The sequence below is a fragment of the Octopus bimaculoides genome, chromosome 7 (genome assembly GCF_046866305.1).
Source record: "Octopus bimaculoides isolate indiv1 chromosome 7, ASM4686630v1, whole genome shotgun sequence".
Taxonomy (NCBI): Eukaryota; Metazoa; Mollusca; class Cephalopoda; order Octopoda; family Octopodidae; genus Octopus; species Octopus bimaculoides.
The window spans coordinates 2,573,299-2,595,536 of record NC_142934.1 but is presented as its reverse complement, the minus strand read 5'-3'; the positions used below and the strand labels follow the sequence as shown (position 1 = coordinate 2,595,536).

General features: G+C 38.2%; 1 protein-coding gene across 3 annotated transcripts in view; it reads left to right on the top strand.

Moving 5' to 3' along the window:
* LOC106872246 (tetratricopeptide repeat protein 39A) overlaps window positions 1-22,238 on the top strand; it is a 56,584-nt gene that overhangs the window by 14,029 nt on the left and 20,317 nt on the right. For 2 of the 3 annotated variants that reach the window (XM_014919164.3, XM_089354581.1), the window contains exons 3-7: window positions 8,373-8,480; window positions 10,700-10,775; window positions 12,372-12,501; window positions 18,545-18,677; window positions 20,191-20,290. In XM_014919164.3, the coding sequence (XP_014774650.1) occupies window positions 8,373-8,480; window positions 10,700-10,775; window positions 12,372-12,501; window positions 18,545-18,677; window positions 20,191-20,290 (547 nt within the window). Of the gene's footprint in view, window positions 1-383; window positions 792-8,372; window positions 8,481-10,699; window positions 10,776-12,371; window positions 12,502-18,544; window positions 18,678-20,190; window positions 20,291-22,238 lie in introns of those variants that run through there. The other variant, XM_014919162.3, reaches the window with a different exon arrangement.

Below are 22,238 nucleotides of genomic sequence, written 5' to 3'. Positions count from 1 at the left end.
CATGCATACGAATACGTATATCATCATTAAGATAAAAATTATCCAAAATAAGCCATCTCTACTCATTTTTTGAAATATATATATATATATATATATATATATATATATATATATATATGTATATATGTATATATATTCACACACCCATGCATACATATATACACACATAGGCATAGATGTTTGTGTGTTTGTATACATGTGTGTATATATGTCTAATGTAAGTATGTGTATATATGTGTGTACACACCCACCCACACAATACACACACGTAGCCCCCCCACACACACACACAGACACACATACATACATTTATACACACACACACACACATACATATAATACATAAGTTATTTATGTGTGAACAACCTGTTCTATTTCCCACTTAGCCGTCCATTTTCCCGTCTTCTTGTTGCTCTTCTTGCTTTTCTCGTTTCTCCCCTTCTTCTCCTCTCCTGTCCATGTGCTCTGCTGTGTGAACGTAACTCGCTGCTGCTTGCAGGCATTCCTCTTAAGTGACACTTCTCACTACACTGCTGTCTTTTGTTACTGCAAATAGCCTCAGTCAGTCAGAGGCGTTGGAGTCAATGAGAAAGAGAATTCAATATCCGGAATAACATTGGCTTCTTCAGGCCCACAGGTGGGGGACAAACAAGCAAAAGAAATAAAATAAGAAGTTCCTTAGATAAGGTGAAAATGTCTGCCCAACAAGTTTGTCTGGGAGAAACTGACGCAGATAAACCTGTTGAAAGTGTTATAAAACATACAGCTGATTGTAGAGAGAAAGCCCCTGTGTAAGTAGGCATGCTACCTTTTCATTAATTCATTTCAAATATATTTATGCATTTGTGTCTCTGTCTATCTATCTTTCTATCTATCTATCTATTTCTATCTGTCTATCAATATATACACACACACACATCAAGACACACACACACACACATCAAGACACACACACATGTCTGCATATGCGGAGCTTTCTCACTTTCGACTGAAGTTTCTTACCTGCTTTTTTTTTTTTTACTGCAGAATAGTGTTATTGTGTTTAGAATATATAATATAGCAACTCATTCACATGTACACATCTATATAGAGGATAGAGAGAAAAGAAAATTGGAAAATAAGTACTTATTCAATTTTGTTCTTCCCTTTCTCTCTCTCTCTCTCTCTCTCTCTCTCTCTCTCTCTCTCTCTCACACACACACACACACGCATGCATGCATATATATATATATATATATATATATATATATATATATATAGATATACATATAATATATATTTATATATATATACATATATATATATAGACATATATATATATATATTGATATATATTTACACACACCTATATTTATATATATATATATATATATATTATTTATTTAAAGGTCATAATACATGTATTAAAACGCTACTAGTTTTATATGTTGAGAAAACTTAAGCATATTCTTCAAGTACAAACCACATATCATAACAAACTAAAAAAATTGAATAATAGAAATGTGAAAAAAGTGAGAAGGCAGCATATAGAAAATGGTGAAAGTAAACAACAGGAAATGCAAAATGGAAAACAGAAAAGGAAAACGCAGAAACTAAAATGTAATAAATAAAAAGTGAAAAGAGCTTTCCTGCTTAGACCTTAAATGATAAGACTGGAAACATATCAAGTGAGCCAAGAATAGGCAGAATGTTCTGATTCTTCAAAATATATTTATACTTATGCAATCACTGAAAATTTCTGACCTGGAGTTCAATAGAGAGTTAGGGATCTTAGATCTGGACGGGATCTTCACTCTTTCAGCCAAAGTTTACATTTATTTGATCCATTCGCATAAAGTATGGATTTCTTAATTACTTTCCATTTAATCACATGCGGTGTTTTGTCGTCTCTCAAAGTCCATACGCAGTTAGCCAACTTAGTAGCTTCACTTTTTTTCCCTATGTCAGAAGGAGGCTATGTGATTTACATAGCGATTTTTAAATCCACCTTCACATAATCCAATGTAGGTCTTCTTATTGGTTGTATTATTATTTTTATTTAGGGTTGCAGTAACTTCTGCATCATATATGATAGATTTAGTCATACCTTGTTGGTCAAGAGGACTGGATTCTGCGTCGTGACAGTTGCAACTGGATTCAGGCTCCTGATATTGACCACGTGTAATGATAGTCTTCATCTTGGGGCAGCAGCTATATGATAATTTCACAGAACTCCTATTAAGTATTTGCCTGTATCTATGAGTTGCTGGAAAGTATTTGTCTAGGAGAGCCAGAAATCTTTTATCAATGTTAGTTTTTATATTAATAGATCTAGTGGCATCAAAGACAAAGTAATACATAACCACTCTAGTATTAATCAAAATAGCAATAAGAAACCTAAAAATAAGCCAAAGATAATTATTTGGTTCACCCTTTTTCCTTAATATAAAAACTTGCATAGACATGGAAGCCGAGTTCATTGTGGGTGGTTTGATCGACAGAACAATGTCTAGTCTGCAGAGAATGAGCCACCTCATCAACGATAACTCGCCAGTTCACCATTGCCATCTCCCGAGCTTGCTGAAGCTTCTCATCAGTGGTGGAAGTTGATGGGTGTCCCCGTTTTGTGCTAAAAGCCTCTGATAAATTTCAGCACCTGACACACCTGACCAGAGAAATTGGATCACTGCTCTTTGTTCTTCTTTGGTGCACATTGCTAGTGGAGTGGCCATGCTTACACAGTGGAGCCAGAAAGAAAAATGGCATGATTAGGCTCAAACTTCAATCACATGACCACAATAGTACCAAATATAAGCATGCATGTGCAGAAGGCAGTGTGACAATAATAATAAAGATATGTTATGGTGAAAGTGCAGATAATTTGAGACTCACCCTCATGCATGCATGTATGAAATGCGTGTAGTCGATGTACAATTACTTACCTTTATACATTATATTATTGTATTAATTTCTATTGTTCAATTTAAACTTTATTTGATTTTTAGATTAATATTTTTATGATGAACATTTCTTTTTATGGTATTCGCTGTGATTTTAAAAGTATTTGCTCTTATATATTATAGGATTGTAATAATCTTACTGTTCGATATTATATATCATTAAAATTTTAGATTAGTATTTTGTATGGTATATGTCTCACAGCATGGTTTTGGACAGGTTCTTCATTGACTGAGTTGTGGTATGGTGGTTTGTTTCTAAACTAGTTATATATATATATATATATATATATATATCATCATCATCATCATCGTTTTACATCCGCTTTCCATGCTGGCATGGGTTGGGCAGTTTGACTGGTGAGTCAGAGGCTGCACAAGGCTAAATCTGATCTGGCAAAGTTTCTTGAAGCCTGGTGCAGCCTTCTGGCTTGCCAGCCCTCAGCCTAACCATCCAACCCATGCTAGCATGGAAAGTGGATGTTAAACAACAATGATGATGATATGTATGTATGTATGTCTCTTCTATTTTTTAATTAATATAAATCTTCCATTGAGGAGGGAGCCAGTTTCCAACAAAAATACAAGGCTCCATCTTTGGGATGTAGTTAACAGACAAATTTACATTTGGGACTTGTGAAAAGTCTTGCATATTTTTATTGTTCCACTCCCAGATTGCACTTGTACGAATTAGCCGGTTGATTTCTCTTTCTGAAAATCCCAGTTTAAGTATTTACTAAAAAAACCTAGTGCTCCAATAATTGTTGGTATGAATATGAATTCATAGTCTGGATATAGAAGCTGGAGGTTTCGGAGCAGTTGTCCATAGATATCCTCTTTTACTTTGATTTTCAAAGAGATATTTATATCTACAGGGCAGCTGACCTCTATGATGGTGCATACCTTTGCCCTCCGTCCCAAACAACAATATCCGGCCTTTTATGTTTACATTTGACAGAAGTTTTGATGGGAATATTCCACCAGCATTCCTTGAGTTGGTGTTTATGAATGCATTACATAACAGAGGGATTTCCTAAGTTTATTTCAGGAGAGTCTTTTTTTTGCGGTTGGAATTGTAAATTGTTTTAGCGACAACATTGTGCCGCATAGTTGAGTAGTACCGTGACAGCATTTTAGGACAGCCACTAATCATATGCGTGATGTCATTCACAGAAACATGACATGGCCTACACATGCGGTTGCACCTTGGGATTATAAGAGGGTCACTGTCTCTGTTGCTCACCAGGTACTTTGTGGCAATCTCCTGTTCCTGAATTGTAAACGCATAGCCTTCAAAGTGTGATGTGATGTAGTGGTCTTGTGTCCATGAGAAGTTGCGCTTTGTGTCGATTCTACTGACTTCTTCAAGCTTCTGGGCAACATACTCATGCATGGCTTTTCTTTTTGTATGGTGAGTGTTTTCTATCCAGGTCTTCTCTGAGTTAAGAGAGCCCAGCTGTTTTGGGGGCTGTGTAGGAGGAGATCATCAGGAGGAGAGTGTTTCTTGAGGAGTTCACCAGCAACTCGTACAATGTTACTCATTTCACTTTTCAGCACTGCATTAATTTGCTGCTGTTGTTCAGCAGGTGCTGCCTGGGTGATACCACACGGCATTCGAAGGCCGTCTGCACTGATCTCAGGCCTCTACCACCTTCATTTCTTCTTAGGTAGAGTCTGTCAACATCACTCTTTCTGTGGAAATTCCCAGTTGTCAGGATTTTACAGGTTTTGATATCTATGGAGTGAGTTTCCTCTACAGACCAATCAAGTATCCCAAATATTGGGATCAGCACTGGTACAGCAACTGCAGGTATGTATGTATGTATGTATGTATGCATTCTCAGTCTAAACTCTCCGACAAATGGGAACGTGAAACTCTGGGTAGCAATTCTTTTGTGATATTTTTGTGATGTTTTTGCGGCTTTTATAATAATAAAGCATATTATTCTGCCTCTGGTATTTGAGTACTATTTTTGCCACCTTGTTTCACTTTAATATGCTTATTTGGTATATACATACATACATACATATATATATATATATATATATATATATATATATATATATATATATATATAGAGAGAGAGAGAGAGAGAGAGAGAGAGAGAGAGAGAGGGTTATTTCATAAATAATGTGGTTTTTTAATACTTTTTTTTCAAAATCAAGATAAACAAAGTTCTTTTTTAATCTAAAATATACACTCATTCATTTTCTACAATGCTCTTCCATCTATCTGGTAGGCTTTCACAGCCTCTCTTCCAAAATTCACTTGTATGTGATGAAAAATACTCCTCCAGTACTGTTCTGACCTCATCTACAAAATTCATATTTTTTCCGTCCAAATGATTTTGGAGACTGTAGAATAAATGACAATCAGATAGGGCAATGTCTGGTGAATATGGTGGGTGGGGCATCATTTCCCATTCAAACTGCTCCAGCCTTTCGAATGTCATTCTCACTGTATGTGGCTGATGGAAGAACACCTTTCATCTTGAAACCAAAGATGGTTGTTTTCTGCCTGGCGCTGAATTAAGCCACTCAGTCTGCTCACACTGGATCTCCTTTGTTATCATCTGGTTTGGGTTTAAAAGTTCAAAATGGTCTAAACCTTTTATATCCACCAAAGAGATAACAACAACACCTTACATGAGTGGAGAGCTTCTTTGGCCTGGGCTACCGGTGTTTCTCCTTTCCCTACCTACTGTCTTATTCTCTGATCCCCACATACTGCATTAATATTCCTTGTACTATCAGTTGCATTGTTGTTTTTATTGAACTCAAAGCAAAATATGCAGAATATGCTCTTTTGTCACTTCCGTTATAGCTTTGAAAAAATAATTTTTAAAATCGAACTGCACTCTTCAAAACTTGCACTAAGAATAAGTACAAGGTAAAATTACTACCTGCTTTTATAGCAAGTTAATGCAGGTAGTTTATCCCGCAGGTAGTTTAGCTCATGCAATAAAAAAAACAAAACATTATTTATGTATTTATATATATATGTATATGTATATATATATATACACATGTATATGAATATATATATATGTGTGTGTGTGTGTAGGCACAGGCATGACTGTGTGGGAAGAAATTTGCTTCCTAGGAAAGTTGTTTGTAAATTCATTGATTATAGCACATCTGTGGTGTGTAGTCTTTACACACACACACACTTTTTCTCTCTTTCTCCCTCTGTGTGTGTATACATACTACTGCTTGTTCCAATTCACTCCACAGTCCATTCATATAACTGCAACAAAACATCCCCCCCACCTCATGTAACTAAATCTACCACTCCATCCCCTTCCTGAAACACTGAAAAAAACAAAACAAAATGGACGAAAAATATATAATTCATGGAAAGTACCAGAAAGGGATGTTTTTTTTTTTGTCTTTGTTGATTATTGTATAATATTTATGTTGTAATTGTTTAATCCTGATTCAAATCCTAATTTAGCTGACCTGTGGTCAAAAACACTCCACTTGTAACCATTTATAACTCATTTGTTTATTTTTTTGGTACAACTTTTAAGAAGTACACCAATCTTATTTTCAAGATGGGTGTGAATTTCAGGGAAATTTGGTTTCTATTTTTAGCTGGCTGAGTGACCACGTACAGGTTCCTTCATTGCCTTACCATTGATGTAGTTGTAGTAGTAATAGTAGTTCAATCCTAGACAAATCCAGCTGTAACATGGGTTTCTAAGTAGGACTATTTCCCATTCTTTTAAAAGTGTCTACTACTATATTATTTCATGTTTTTAAACCAATAAAGTGTGCGATTTGAAGGAAGGGATTTCAGCTGTTATTTCTAGCCAGCCTAGAGACTGTCATGCAAAATCTGTTATAAATCTGTTTTACTATATTTCAGCAATGTTCTGAAAGAGGTCGATCTATTGTTATCTGTATCAGGCTTGAATGGGGGGAAAGGAAGCCCTGTACTCTTATGTCCACATCGCCCATGTCTTCTCATCAACAATTCAATAACACTGCTGTTGCTGCTGCTGCTGCTGCTGCTACTACTACTACTACTACTCTAAAATTTACAGAAAGTGTACTAACACCCTGATGCAATCGAAGTTGCACACCATAATCAATAGGGCATGCTATGTAAGCAGCAAACACGTGAATGAATAATGTTATATGATGGCCTACACTGATAGCCATCTAGACCATGGAAACCAGTGCCAAAACAGTTTATTGTATGCACTTGTGTATTTTGTGAACAAGGATTTTAAAATCTAGTACAAAGTGGGTGGGAGGTGATTGCCAGCCAATTATATTGACCTTGGTTGGCACATTTTTTAATCATCTCCAGATAGTTGACTAGCAAAGTTGATCTTAGCAGGAGTTCAACTCTGAATGCAACAAAAGGTCAAAGAATTTTGTCTTACAATAGATACAAGCATGGTTTCAACCATGTGATTTTAGGTTCAGTCCCACTGTGTAGGACTTTGGGCAAGTGTCTTCTTGCCCAAAACCTTAGGCCTTGTGGGTGAATTTGGTAGACAGAAACTGAATAAAGCTCATCATACATGTGTATGTGTGTGTGTGTGTGTGTGTGTGTGTGTACTAGTGGTGAATAAAAGATCCCTATTTAAGGTGTTTGTGTGTTGCAACTGCTCTTTCATTCCTCTGTACTTAAGAACCAGCAGTGGAGGCGCAATGGCCCAGTGGTTAGGGCAGCGGACTCGCGGTCATAGGATCGCAGTCGTAGGATCATGGTTTTGATTCCTAGACCGGGCGTTGTGAGTGTTTATTGAGCAAAAACACCTAAAGCTCCATGAGGCTCTGGCAGGGGATGGTGGCGAACCCTGCTGTACTCTTTCACCACAACTTTCTCTCGCTCTTACTTCCTATTTCTGCTGTACCTGTATTTCAAAGGGTCAGCCTTGTCACACTGTGTCACACTGAATATCCCCGAGAACTACGTTAAGGGTACACGTGTCTGTGGAGTGCTCAGCCACTTGCACGTTAATTTCACGAGCAAGCTGTTCCATTGATCGGATCAACTGGAACCCTCGACGTCGTAAGCGACGGAGTGCCAACAACAACAACTTAAGAACCGGTGTACTCTATTGAATGTTACAAGCCATTCAGATCTAAAGTTGTTTGCAACCTTGACAAGAAATGCTTACTCTTTGAGAGTCAGTTTTTCTTACTTTAAAGACACAAAATTTACATTTTTGGTTATTGGATAATTTTCCTCTTTTTATCTATTAATTATTGAATACTTAGTGTTAAATAAAATGGTCTTGTGCTGTATAGTCCCAGTCCTTTATATTCAGAGTTCAAATCCTACCAAGGCCAACATTTCTTTTCAGTCAAGTACCAACATTGGTTTCAGTATCTCAGCACTCACCCAAATTTCTGACCTTGTGTTTACGTCAGGCATCAATTATTGACTCCTCCTCATACTTGTTCCTATCTCTTTTTCAGAACACCTGAGAATGTAACTCTAGACTCCAGTATAGAAGAAGCCAATATAGTATTGAATCTTTTCTTAAACAACAAATTTACAGAAGCCAGGCAACGTTTAGAACCATGGTGAGTATTTATTTTCTTCTCTAAATATCGCAAATGTCATAGCTTCTGCTACTCCTCTTCCTGTAACCCTTTCATCATCACATTTTGAGGGAAAATTCAGTCTGCGACATTAATTAATTTTGAAAATAATCAAGAATTTTCTTGCTATTATGCAAAATAACCTGGTCAGTGGACAGACAAAGTTGTCAGAGTGATATTCATTCTGGCTCGTTACATTTTGACCTCCAATCCCACCGTAGCCCACTTTCCCTTTCATCTCTCCTGGGTCAATAAAATCAAATCCCAGTTAACTACTAGGGTCAATAGAATTGACAATTTCTTCAAAATTTGCCCAAATTAGAAATCATTATTTGAAATAGTTGTCATTATAAGTTTCTTACACAGTTTTCATTTTAAAATGAACTCTTTAAATAGGAGGTTTTGTATCTAGAACCAGGGTGGGGGGGGTTCAAGCAAGCTGGGATTGGAAACATTTAACTGCCACCACCACCACCACCTCCACCTCCATCATCATCATCATCATCATCATCACCAGTTTTAATAATTCCTTTTCGATGCTTGAATGGGTCTGACTCATGATGATATATCAAAATATACAGTGAAAAATGGAAAGTTCTGTATAGATGTGGGATAGGTATATAAGAAAGAAAAGAAATGTAACAGTCACAGAAAGTTTGTATAATAAAATTTATGGTGATATTAGGATCATATTACATCATTACAAATTAAATAAGTACTGGTTTCACAATCAACGATTGTCAACAGGGGAAGAAACTAGAAACAGTTAATAGTCTCTGCTACCTAGGCAACCAAGCCTGTAGTGGGGGTGGTTGCTCTGAGAGTGTAGCAACTAGAATAAGAATAGGACAAACAAGGACAGACAAATAGATTAAGTCGATTAGATCGACCCCAGTGCATAACTGGTACTTATTTAATCTACCCCGAAAGGATGAAAGGTAAAGTCGACCTCGGTGTAATTTGAACTCAGAACTTAGCGGCAGACGAAATACCGCTAAGCATTTCGCCCAGCATGCTAACGTTTCTGCCAGCTCACCGCCTTCTCTTCTGGCAACTAAGGGCCTCTCGCTCAGGGTGAAAGGTATGTGTGTGAACTGCCGTGCTATACGGCAGTGAAACATGGGCCATGAATGCTGAGGACATGTGCAGGCTTGAAAGAAATGAAGCTAGTATGATCTGCTGGATGTGTAATGTCAGTGTGCACACACGACAGAGTGTAAGTGCCCTGAGAGAAAAGTTGGGCATAAGAAGCATCAAATGTGGTGTGCAAGAGAGGTGACTGCATTGGTATGGTCATGTGTTACGTATGAATGAAGACAGCTGTGTGAGGAAGTGCCACTCCCTAACTGTTGAAGGAACCTGTGGAAGAGGTAGACCCTGGTAGACATGGGATGAGGTGGTGAAGCATGACCTTCAAACATTGGGCCTTACGGAGGCAATGACAGGTGACCGGGACCTTTGGAGATACGTTACGATTGAGAAGACCCGGCAACTAAAGTGAGATTGCAGCCATGCATGTCCATCCTTGTTAAGAATATTCCTGATGCATCAGGCGATATGATTACTTCATTTCTTTCTCGTCTTTGCATGTCCTCTGCATCCAGGGCCCACATCTCACTACCATGTAGCATTGTTAGGCATACTCAAGCATCATACACTCTGCCATTCGCGTGGAGAGAGAGAGAGAGAGACCTTTTGTTGCCAACAGAGATAATAGCTCTCTGAATTTTCTCCATCCTATTTTTATCTAGCGACTGTACTCTTAATATATCTTCCTCCACTGCTAATTAAATTGCCTAGGTAACAGAAACTACCAATTACCTCCAAGAAGCTTCCAAAGTATTTGAGAAAATCAATTCTCCATGTGACCTCAGACTAAAGATGCACTTGTGCATCTTCTACATACAAGATTACTTTCTCTGTTAACCTTCTGGTGATTCCACTGTCCATAGCTTGCACTGGGTACATTGTATAGAATTTCTACCTGTAGGGCATATATAAAATAAAACTATTCACTCTAAAACTAGCCAACATTCTTTGTTGTACATATATTTTTGGTGTTGTTTTTCATTTTCTTTTGAATCCCATCCTAAAATAACCATTGATGTCCCCATCTAGCCTCAACGATCCAGTAGGATATTATTGAGTTACTAAGATCTGTCTATATCTCTATATGTGTATATATATTTCTCATTATATAGTGCTGGCTACAGTATATACCATTCCTTAAGCTACAGTGTCATTCTGTATATCCAAGCTATGATGACATTTGACATGGTAAGTCATCTTTCTCTTCTCTTTGATATTCTGTAGGAATTTCAGTTATAGTTCGTTGCCCATAACGATATTAATATACACTTGAGGTTAGGGCAAAGTTGATATTGTTATTGCTCAGTGTGTGTATAAATGTGTGCAAGCGTGTGCACCATTTCTTTTTACATAAGTGTAATGTTTTAGGTGCACACGACCAAGTGTTTGCATAGATTCATTTACAGACTGCTCAGATGTGTCTTACAATTTTTCACAGTCACCAAGAGATTGGATTTGAAGGATACGTCTCAGTTTCTTTTGCTTTTTCTTAGAAAATGCTAGTATTTCTAGGTTTTTGTGCAAATCTGTAATTACAAAGCTTAATACACCTGTGATGAGAGCTACAAATGGAAATGTATGGCTGGGGTACAAGAGCTGTGAGTTAGGATATGGCAGCTGAAGGGGAGAGAGAGAGAAAGAAAAAGAAAAAGACTTGCCCAAGCACTTAGTACTCATTGACAGTTAAATAGATTGAAGTCATGTGAAATAAAGTACCTTGCTCAAGAGCACAACATTTTACCTGTTCCATGAATTGATGGCATGGCTTTATCCTCATGAGCTGAACACGTTAATCACTTTGCCTTCACCAGAGGTCTGCAGGCTTTACTAATATTAACCAGACTAAAACAGAGTTTTGGAGTGACGAATAGAGTTGAGTATTGAAAGTTTTCTTTTTTTTAATAAGTTTGAATAATTGTCCTCTTTGCAGACTCTCCTCACACCAAGGAGAAGGAGCTAGTTAACATTCAGTTTGAATATTCCTAGGTGGATATATCCAGCTTGTAGTCATTTAACTCCAAATCAGCCTTGATACCAGTTATGATTACCCAACTTAGATTCTGGGACTATTCAATGCAACCTTCCTCTTTTGGGGGATAAATGGGTGTGATTTGAAGAAGATTTGGCTGCTGTTTCTAGGAGCTTGGGTGGTCATATAATGTCACTCAATGGTTTGAAGGTGTGGAGGTAATTCCAACAGGTAACTACTCAGGTGTGACAGGAGAAACAGAGTAGAGGTGTAGAAAGATGGGTGGGTGGATAGAACTGGATGGTGCAGATAACTAATAGTAGTAGTAGTAGTGAAGGCACTTGGCTCAGTGGTTAGAGCGTTGGGCTCACAATCTTGAGGTAGTGAGTTTGATTCCTGGGCCGGACTGTGTGTTGCGTTCTTGAGCAAGATACTTTATTTCACATTGCTCCAGTTCACTCAACTGTAGAAATGAGTTGTGATGTCACAGGTGCCAAGCTGTATTGGCCCCTTTTGCCTTTCCCTTGGATAACAACAATGGCGTGGGGGGGTGGGGAGGCATGGGCAACTGCTGGTCTTCCGTAAATAACCTTGCTCAGACTTATGCCTCAGAGGGTAACTTTCTAGGTGCAAACCCATGCTCATCCGTGATCAAAGGGGATCCTTAGTAGTAGTAGTAGTAGTAGTAGTAGTAGTAGTTGGGCTAGAGTTAGGGAGAGGAACAATGTGAGTGATAGTTGTCCGTAATATTAATGAAAAGTGAAATAGAAACAAGTATTTTTTTGTATTAATGTTGTTTATTTTGTTTTTTGCAGTCAGACATTGAAAATGCCATTGCTGCCATCAAGAAAACAATAATTGTGTCAAACAATTCCAGACGAAAAGGGAACTTGATAGGTTCCTTGGCCCGTTCAGCTAAAGATCAATACGATAGCTATACTGAAGGTAAACCATATATTGGATTATCAGAGATTATACTGTTAGGTCCTTGACTCCCTGGGCTCTGCTAGAACTTGAAGCTTAAGGCAACCGTGAGTCATGGAATTAATCTCCCCCTCAACTGTTTTAATCCCTACCCCCACCCATCATTCCTGGTCTTTGAGTGTCTTTAGTAAAGTCCACCTGGTCTCAATCCTTTCTGTCACATTATCTCAGAGACCTTTAAAGGGGTCATGAACCCTAACCCTAACCCTTCTTGTACTAAACCATGAAAAGACAAAAAACAAAATAAAATGCACAAGCACCATAGAATATGCAGATTGTTTTTTGTTGTTTAATCCCTGGTCAGTACTGATCGAGCTGATCAAGTACAATCCAACCGTGACCACCCTCACCTTTGTCATATGTACAATCCATGCCAGCATGGAAAATAAACGCTAAATGATGATAAAGGAACCCAGAACTATATTGCCTAACCGATCTTTTATCTAAGATGGTAGGTTGTGGTGTAAGGGAAACTTTCACTGCTCTTTTGAATCGATTGAATGGTCATGTAGAGATTTCCCTCATTGGTTAAATATGAAGCTGTAAGAGTAGGGGTTAAGTAGATAGGTTCTAGGAATCCCAACTGATCGTTTGTGAGATCAGATCTGCTGAGACTGTTCTATTATGCTTCTTATTTAAGCTTAAATTTACTCTGACCAAGCTGACCTATGGTCAAAGTCATTTGGTTCTGTGACCATTCTCTCATATCTTACTGGAATGGTCTACCCTTACTTACATTCTCCACTATCTATTCTTTCTTAATATGTGATTCGGCTGCTATTTCTAACAGGTCTAGCAACCATGTAGAGGCCTTGTCTTGGCTCCTGTCTACTCAGGCCATCAATAATGTATGTGATCCATTTCGTTAAACCATCAGAGATGCTACTTGCTGATTGTTTGTATCCAATTAGCCAGTATTGAAGCTTTATCTGTCTCATTCCTCGATATTGTGCATGGCCATTTCCTTGATGTTGATGGATCTTTGGGATTCTTACTACTAATCAGGAGTCTTAGGTCTGTCGTTGGTTCATCTGACAATTGTAAATAGAAACCTAGGCCCTGAAAAAACATTCTCTAATAGAGATGCATCAATTTGATTTCTTTCAACAACACAGAGAGATTTCATCACTGCCCATATTAAGCAATCTTTAATCTTCTGCTTACTAATCAGATAACCAAAACCTTGAAGGTCTCTGCTCATGTGTCACCTCACAATCATTCATATTTTCTAGGAATTTTGTATTCATAACAACAAAAACTAGTTTTCCTTTTCATAACCAGGAAATACTTCATCATCAAACAACTGATGACCATCTCTCAATCTTAAGATCTACAATAGAATACTGTTCATATGCTGATGCTACTGTTACAAAAAAACCTCTAGGATACATCCAAAACATGGTAATCTAGTTGATAGGCAAAGACTCACCCTCTCTACTCTTCTCACCTTTTCTCTTTCTCTCTCTCTTTATTCCAGTTCTCCTACTATGCTCTCTACTCATCACAACTAGTTAGGTGCATGTTACCTTCAGCCAACACACATATCACTCCTCCTCTTATCATTATGTCTTTTGCTTCCCATGTTCCCTGCTGACATTCCTTCCATGCCAATGGCTGTTGATTCACAGATGTACAAACTGTCTCATGCACTTGTTTCAGAAGCCCTGCAAAGAAGGACCATTAGCTCCTTCTTTCTTACAGCAATATTAAAACTAAATAAATTATAAAAAGGCAACATGTTAATAAACTGCCAGACATTTTAAAATTTATTTTGATTTCTTTAGTGAAGAAAAGTGCTGGAAGAGTGGTACCTTGGTGAATACTCGTCCCATGTCTTCTAGGGTCTACCTCTACCACAGGGTCCCTCCACAGTTAGAGATCAGCGCTTCTTTACACAGCTGTCCTCGTCCATACGCATCACATGACCATACCAGCACAGTCCTCTCTCTTACACATCACATCTGATCCCTCTTGTGTCCAACTTTTCTCTCAAGATGCTTACACTCTGTCAAACATGCACACTGACATTGCACATCCAACGAAGCATACTGGCTTCACTTCTTTCAAGCCTGCACATGTCTTCAACTGTCACAGCCCATGTTTGACTGCCATGCTGCATAGCTGTTCACACACAGGCATCAAACAATCTGTCTTTCACTCTGAGAGAGAGGCCCTTTGTTGCCAGCAGGGGTAGGAACTCTCTGAACTTTGCCCAGCCTAATCTTATTCTCACAGCTATTAACCTCCACAACTAACTTGGTCACCTAGATAACGGAAGCTACCTATTACCTCTAGCTCCCCCCCCCCCCCCGGCAGTTGATGGAGTCTATTTTCTGCCTATTAGCATTTATTCTACCTGTGCTCCTTCCACATACAAAAGTTAGTTTCCCTGCTAACCTTCCCCTGATATTGCTGCACCTCTTATGTGTCCAAAGCTTACACTGGGTGCATCTTATGGAGTTTCTACCTACACCTTTTCTACAGATTGAGCAGGGCCATCTACCTGAAAGGATTTGCGATGTGTCTGCCTTCCTACTTACTAAGACTTTAGTTTTTGCTAGGTTAACTGTAAGGACCTTTGATTCTAGACCTTGCTTCCATACCTGGAACTTCTTCCCTAGATCAGTGATTCAGCAATAAAATCAAGGTCGTCAGTATAGAGAAGATCCCAGCCTGTCTTGAATTCCTCTGTTATTGCTTGGAGAACTATGATGAACAGCTCTCAAATTACTTCCTTCTGTCTTAAAAAACGGACAGAATGACTACTCTGATGTGAGATACTCTATGTAGGCTGGAATAGTCACGGGTTGAGTTGAATTGGCAGTAGGTTTGCAAGATACAAAGATCTAAGCAAAGAAAAACACATTCAATAATCTAGAAATACAAGGTCTTAATAAAATGATTGGATGGTACCTGTTTGAACATAGAACTTTTGAACTGGGGTAGACTTGGGTCTACACACAGAGATCATAGTATATTTGCAAGATCTGATATGTATTTTATACAAGTTTTAATATACGTTACCTATAACTACTTGATGCTAAACACCAACCACAAGGAGGAACACATTGTATAATGCAGTCCTAGATACATTATGCTTAAACAAAAAAAGACAGGATAGTCATTGCAGGTACATTTTTTCCATTTTCAGTCTACTGAATCCAGTCTGAACTACATGTCTCACTAACCCTGACTTGCTTTACTTTAAACCGCTCAGCTCTTTCACACATGACTGATGTCCTCCCCGCCTTCTTTACCTTCAACAGAGTGTAACGTCACACACCTGTACTTTCCAACTTGTATGTTAGGAATTTCTATAGGATTAGAATATTTCATCTCTGATTGTTCACAATTACAAATTAAATTTATACATTTTTTACCCATTTCCACTGCACCTGCCTCACATTGAAACTCTGAATGAAATACATTAAACTATTTCAAAATATTTTGAAAATAATTATTTAGTAAAATAACTCGTGTCGTTATCAAGCTGGTATTTGAAACGAATTCACATGAAATTTTGTTGGATGGTTTTAATTTAGAACCAGGAGCAGTCTCTGGGGATTAACCCTATCAAAAGGGTTAATATCTGTATTAGGGAGCAGGCATGGCTGTCTGGTTAGGGTCTTCACCTGGCAGCTATAGAGGCATGTGTGGAAGCATACTGGAAGAGCCATTCCAGTTGCTGGGTGGTATATTTAATTTGTTCGTCACCTGGCCCTTGTAGATTGGGGTGGAAGCGTGTCTGGGAAGTCAACTCTGTTGCAAGCATTTAGGCTGTTTCTGGTGAAGGTAACATTGTTCTTTCTTGCCCTGAAAAGTGTCATGGAGTCCAGGGGTGCTGCTCTGCCTTCCCTGACTGAAATATTAAATAAAAGCAAAGAAAAACTATCTTAATTATAGTGTTACTTCATTTTAAGGGAGACAAAACTGTGTCACCATACTTGAAAGGTCAATAATTACAGATTTTTTGTGTGTTGTTGCAGAGAATAAATCTTGAGACAGTCACCTTCCTCCTTCCTCCTCTCCCCCTCCCCCTCCTCCCCCTCCTCCCCTGCCGCCGCACCTGTTCCTCCTCTCACTTCTTCACTTCTAACCTTCTGCCACTCTATTTCGTCCTATTCCTTCTCCTTCTCTCTCTCTCTCCCTCTCATCTCTTTAATACTGCTACTACTATAACATCACTAGAAAAGTGATATGGAGCCACCCTCCTCCCTACTACTACAACCTTAACCCTTTCTCTTCTCCACTGACGAAGCATTTATGTAGTTACTCAACTTGCTAGAAATAGCAACCAAATCTTTCTCACCACACTCATCTTTTTTAAACAGGGTACGTCTGATAGACTGGGTAGGAATAAAAGAAGCATCTAATGAAAACTGGAATACATTTGTGAACAAGTGGGCTTGATCACGGCTGACCTGGGGCTAAACAACTACACTAATACTTCCTCCTCCTCCTCCACAATTTAAAATCTCTTCTTTACACACTGGCATAATTTTTCATTTATTTTCTATCAGCTGCAGCTAGGAAATTCACTTTGTAATGCGATGGTTTCAAGTTCAGTCCCAACTGCATGGCCCCTTAGATTAGTGGCATGTAGTAAGAGTGAACCTGAGACCTCAGCTGGCCAAAGCCTTGTGAGAGGATTTGGTAGATGGAAACTGAGAGAAACCCACTGTCAGTGCATGGATGACAGCCTGGCCAGACATATGTATTGTCATCATGCATGCATGGGTAGGGCAGTTGACAGGAGCCAACCAGGTAGAAGACCACTCCAGGTTATTGTGTCTGTTTTAGCAGGGTTTTTACTGACGGATGTCCTTCCTAACATCAACCACCCTGTCTTATTCATTTATTTGTAAGTTGATACATGAGGCCATAACTCAACTGGTGATGCCAGCTGACAGGCAGATTAAGTTATTATATCTGTGAACATGATTGCAGAAGATAATCTGGGCTGAAGAGTGACCTGTGTGCACATGGTCATGCAAGATTCAACGAAGGAACGGCACTCTTCTGATGAAAAGGAGCAATCAGTATATATGTGTGTGTGTGTGTGTGTGTGAAAGAGAGAAAGAGAGAGAGAGAGAGAAAGAGCGAAAGAGAATTCTACACAGTTTCTTCTCAATTACACTTATTCTAAAAGCTGATAGTTTTCATTGCAAATTGAAATTATATATATACATATATATATATATATATATAAATTAATATAATGTATTAAACATAATATAGGTGGCCCATTAGCAATTAAGACCTAAAGGTAAATTGATAAACAAAGGTACAAAATAGTACCAGCATTGCTAGAAATAAGAATCAAAGACAACTTTTTGAGTTGTTTTTGTCTCTTATTTCTCGCAATTCTGGTACTATTTTGTACTCTTGTTTATTAATATATATATATATATATATATATATATACATGTGTGTGTGTGTCTCTTGTCTTGATATTTGTAAATGAGCCTGATGATGGTGATGGTTGTAAATGAGCATCACCATGATACAGTGGATGCAGTTCACATTATGTCAAGCCAATGGGAAATATGACTTTGCTTGGAAAGAGGTGGGGGTTGGCCTCATGGAGGACATCTGGTCGAGGAAAATCTGCCTCAACAAACTCCATTCAAGTCATGCAAGCATGGAAAGATGGACATTAAAATTGAAATGAAGGCATTGGTCAGTGTGAGGCTATAGTGAAAAGCCATTTGTTTGAAATGGCCTTCAGTGAGGTTGAATATGATTGTAGAATGAATTTCTCAACCATACTGCCATGCCATGAACCACTAACCCATTCCTGATTTACTTTTGTTTCCTGTAATATGAAACAGTAAATTCATATTGTCACAATGTCACCACCACCACCACCACCACCACCACCACCGCAACCTCTACCAACACCACCAATACTTCACCACTACCTCCACTGCCATCACCATTACCATCAATCTCTCCTTCACAACCACCACCACCTGTACAATAGTTATTGTTGTTGTCATTACAGAGGAATGCCATGCTGAACTTTGCTATGCTGAAGCTCTCCTAATCCGAGCAATGCTCACTTTTGTCCAAGATGAGAACTTGATAAGTTTTGTGAAAGGTGGCCTGAAAATCAGGGAATGTTATAAAACATACAAGTATGTATCCTTATTCTTTATAACCTCCGCTTCTTAATAAATTTTGCATCATTAACCATTGTAATAAACATCATTGATGTTGGTCTTTAACTACACAGTATTTCATGAACATGGGGAATTTGGATATAGATATCCAAGGTTCAATCACTAGGTTGCATAAACAGACATGCGCGTATGCGCATGCTCACACACACACACAACTACATGCATACATTTAGATATGTATGTATACATGTGAGTGTGTGTCTGTGTATATAATGTAGAAAATGCATTTCATATTTTAAACTTTATAAAACATGCAACATACATGTGTTTCAATAAACCAACTGATAGGATTACACACTTGTTTGTTGCAAATGACGTAATCTTATAAGCTTTACCTTATCAGTGTTTTGACAGAAAATGCAAAGGATACTGCTAAGTTACTCAGTATAGAAATACCAGAGAAGTACTTGGCTGTATTTGTTTTGATACTTTGCATTCTGAGTTCAAATGCCATTAGGGTCAGCTTAGCTATTCATCTTTCATTTCATGTTCAAATTCTCTACAACATCACTTGAGTGGCAGGATACAGAGTGACAGGATGGTGTAAATAAAAGGTAGAAAGATCAAAGCCATGCCCTTTCACATCCATTAAGGTAGATACAGGTACTCGTACCAACCTACAATGTTCACATTTATACAAAAGAGAGAGGAGAGAAGGAAGAAAGATAACCACAGAGACTCAGGGATGAGAACAATAGCATCAACAAGAAAAATACAAACAACAGCAACAAAGACAATAATAATAATCTTTTCTACTGGCCTGAAATTTTGAGTGTGGTGTCAAGTTGATTACACCAACCCCCTGTGCTCAAATGGTACTTTTTATATTGACCTCAAATGGATGAGAGGCAAAGTTGACTTCAGTGGAATTTGAACTCAGAATGTAAACGGCAAAAATACCACTAAGCATTTTGCTCAGTATGTTAATGATTCAGCCAGCTCTTCACTTTAATAACAACAACAACAACAACAACAGCTATAGTATGAACAGATCCTGTTATAAATAAAACATAAGAAGCACAAGTGTTCAGTAGATTGCCAAGTTTATGAAATCAGCCCCAAATATTCTGCTCTCTAGCAGACAAACAAAATGTGTTTATTAGAATTTCCTAGGATAGATGAGAACTGTCCTTATTCAGACTTTAATGCATCTTGGACTACAAAATCTAATGTGTTCTCTTTAAAGAAGTAACAGTATACTTTGAAATAAATTTAGTTGCTATTTCTAGCAGATTGAGCAATCTTATTGTCAGTTTGGTTTGCAGAGGAATTCGGGAGATGAGCAGATGACTTTGTGTTTTCTCACTGATTGGTTTCTTGGTTCTAAGTTCAAATCTCACCAAAGATAATGTTTGTCTTGTATCTCCATGGAACTTAAAAATCTAATACCAGTAATGTATGTAGGTTCATTCTATTTCATAGACCTCTTTGTTGGTTCTATTATTTCTTGTGATTTTGTCTTTTACAGAGACTGCAGCAAGATGCTTCAACAAAGAAACAGCGCCAATGATAATCATAGAGCTCATTTTGAGAGTGGAGTCTGTATGGGAATTGGATCATTCAATTTGGTATGTTATTCATCATCATCATCATCATCGTTTCAATGTCTACTTGTTTGCTGGAGTTGGACAGCATTTTTATTGGGGCAGATAATCTTCCTGTTGACAATCTACACCGGTTTCAAAGCTAGGTGATATTTCCCCATGGCTAGACATGCTTTTGAAGAACATTGGAAATGAATTTACAATTATCACATGATGTCAAGACAAGGAGACTGTAACAAGCATGCACATACACATATACGCACACTCAATGCTTGAGGGCCACTGACCAGATCTGTGGATGGTGCAAAGTCCCCTCTCGACCCAAAATAACATGGTGGTGGAACAATGTTGTTGACAGGGCTATTAGAGAAAAGAAACAGGCTTGGAAGGATTGGAAGAATGGTGGTAGCAGGGAATTGTATTAGACTGCCAGAAGGGAAGCTAGGAGACAGATTTATTTAGCCAGAGAGGAAGCAGATAAGAAAGAATTTGCCAATGTTCTGTGCCGTGAGGACCAAAGACTTGAGGTATTTCATGTTGCAAGACAGTGTGTGAGAGAGGATCGTGATGTCATAGGAGAGAAATGTGTCTGCATGGATGATGGTTCACTTGCACTAAACGAGGCTGCAAAGAGAGAAGTTTGGAGATGCCACTATGAAAGGTTGCTCAATAAATAAAATGAATAGGAGAAAGAGAGAAATTTTGAAGATATCCATCAATTTCAAGATCCATGAATGTAACATGCTGTCAAAGGCCTTTTCATAATCAATCCATACAGAACTGAGATTTTTGCGTTTGTTACGATAGTTCTCAAGAATCACACGATCAATTAAGAGTTGGTCTTTGCATCCATATGAGCCTCGTTGGTACCCTTTTTTTGTTCAGTGGGGAAAATATCGTTCTGTTCCATAAATTTGTATGTTTTCTTCTTGGGGATGGATGTTAAAGTTTTATATGTGGTAGATAAATATCTTATGGGCCGATAGTTTTGGGGGGAAATTTAGTTTCATTATTCTTCGGGAGTAGGTAAGTAATACCTCTTGTTTTCATAGGATCTCTCATAATTTCATTGAATAACTGAACTAACTTTTCATGTGCGCATGGGAGCGAGGCAAGCAAGAAATTTGGCAACCTACCATTACCAGGAGATTTCCACTTATGAGCCTTCGTGAGTGTCATCCTTACGTCTGCTATTGTGATGTCTTCCCATGCTTGTTCTGGTAAGTTTTGCTAGGATCCTTCTGTCTGTCTAATCCAGTCTGCATTTTCATTGTAAGTTTTTTCATGGTTCCAGATATTTTTCCAGAAGTTTTCAATTTCTTTCATGGCAGGGGTGGGGGTCCTCAAAGGTTATTTTCTCCTTCGCTATTTCTCTGTAGAATGTTTTCGCATTGGATGTGAACAGCTTATTTTTCTTGTAAAATTTTCATATTCTTTGAGATTTTGCTTGGAGTTTTTGTTGCAGTTCTTTGCTTGGTGGGAATCTGTTTTCTCTTCATCTTTCTTCCTTTTCTGGTTTTTACATCATCATCATCACCATTTAGCATGCCTGTTCTAGTCTGGCATGGGTTGGATGGTTTGATAGGATCCAACATGTCCAAGAACTATACCATACTCCTCTCTCCTTTGGCACTATTTTTACAGCTGGATGCCCTTTCTTAATGCCAACCACTTTGCAGCATGCACTTGGTGCTTTTTATGTGGCACCAACACTAGTGAGGTTACCATGCAGTTTGCAAGACTATGAACCTTGAGAAAGGTGGCTTTATGCTAGAAGATAACTGGTTAAAGTATGAGAGTAAAGACTGGAGTGGAACAGGTTTTTTTTACTGTAGAAAGCTACATGTCTTTTCATTTTAGAAGTCATGGTTGGGATGGAGGTAAGGAAGATCTGGCTATTGGCTGAATTGTCCAATCTAATAATCCTGCCCCCCATTCCCTTCTTTTGGTAGGGAAGGCTGCTAGACAGTAT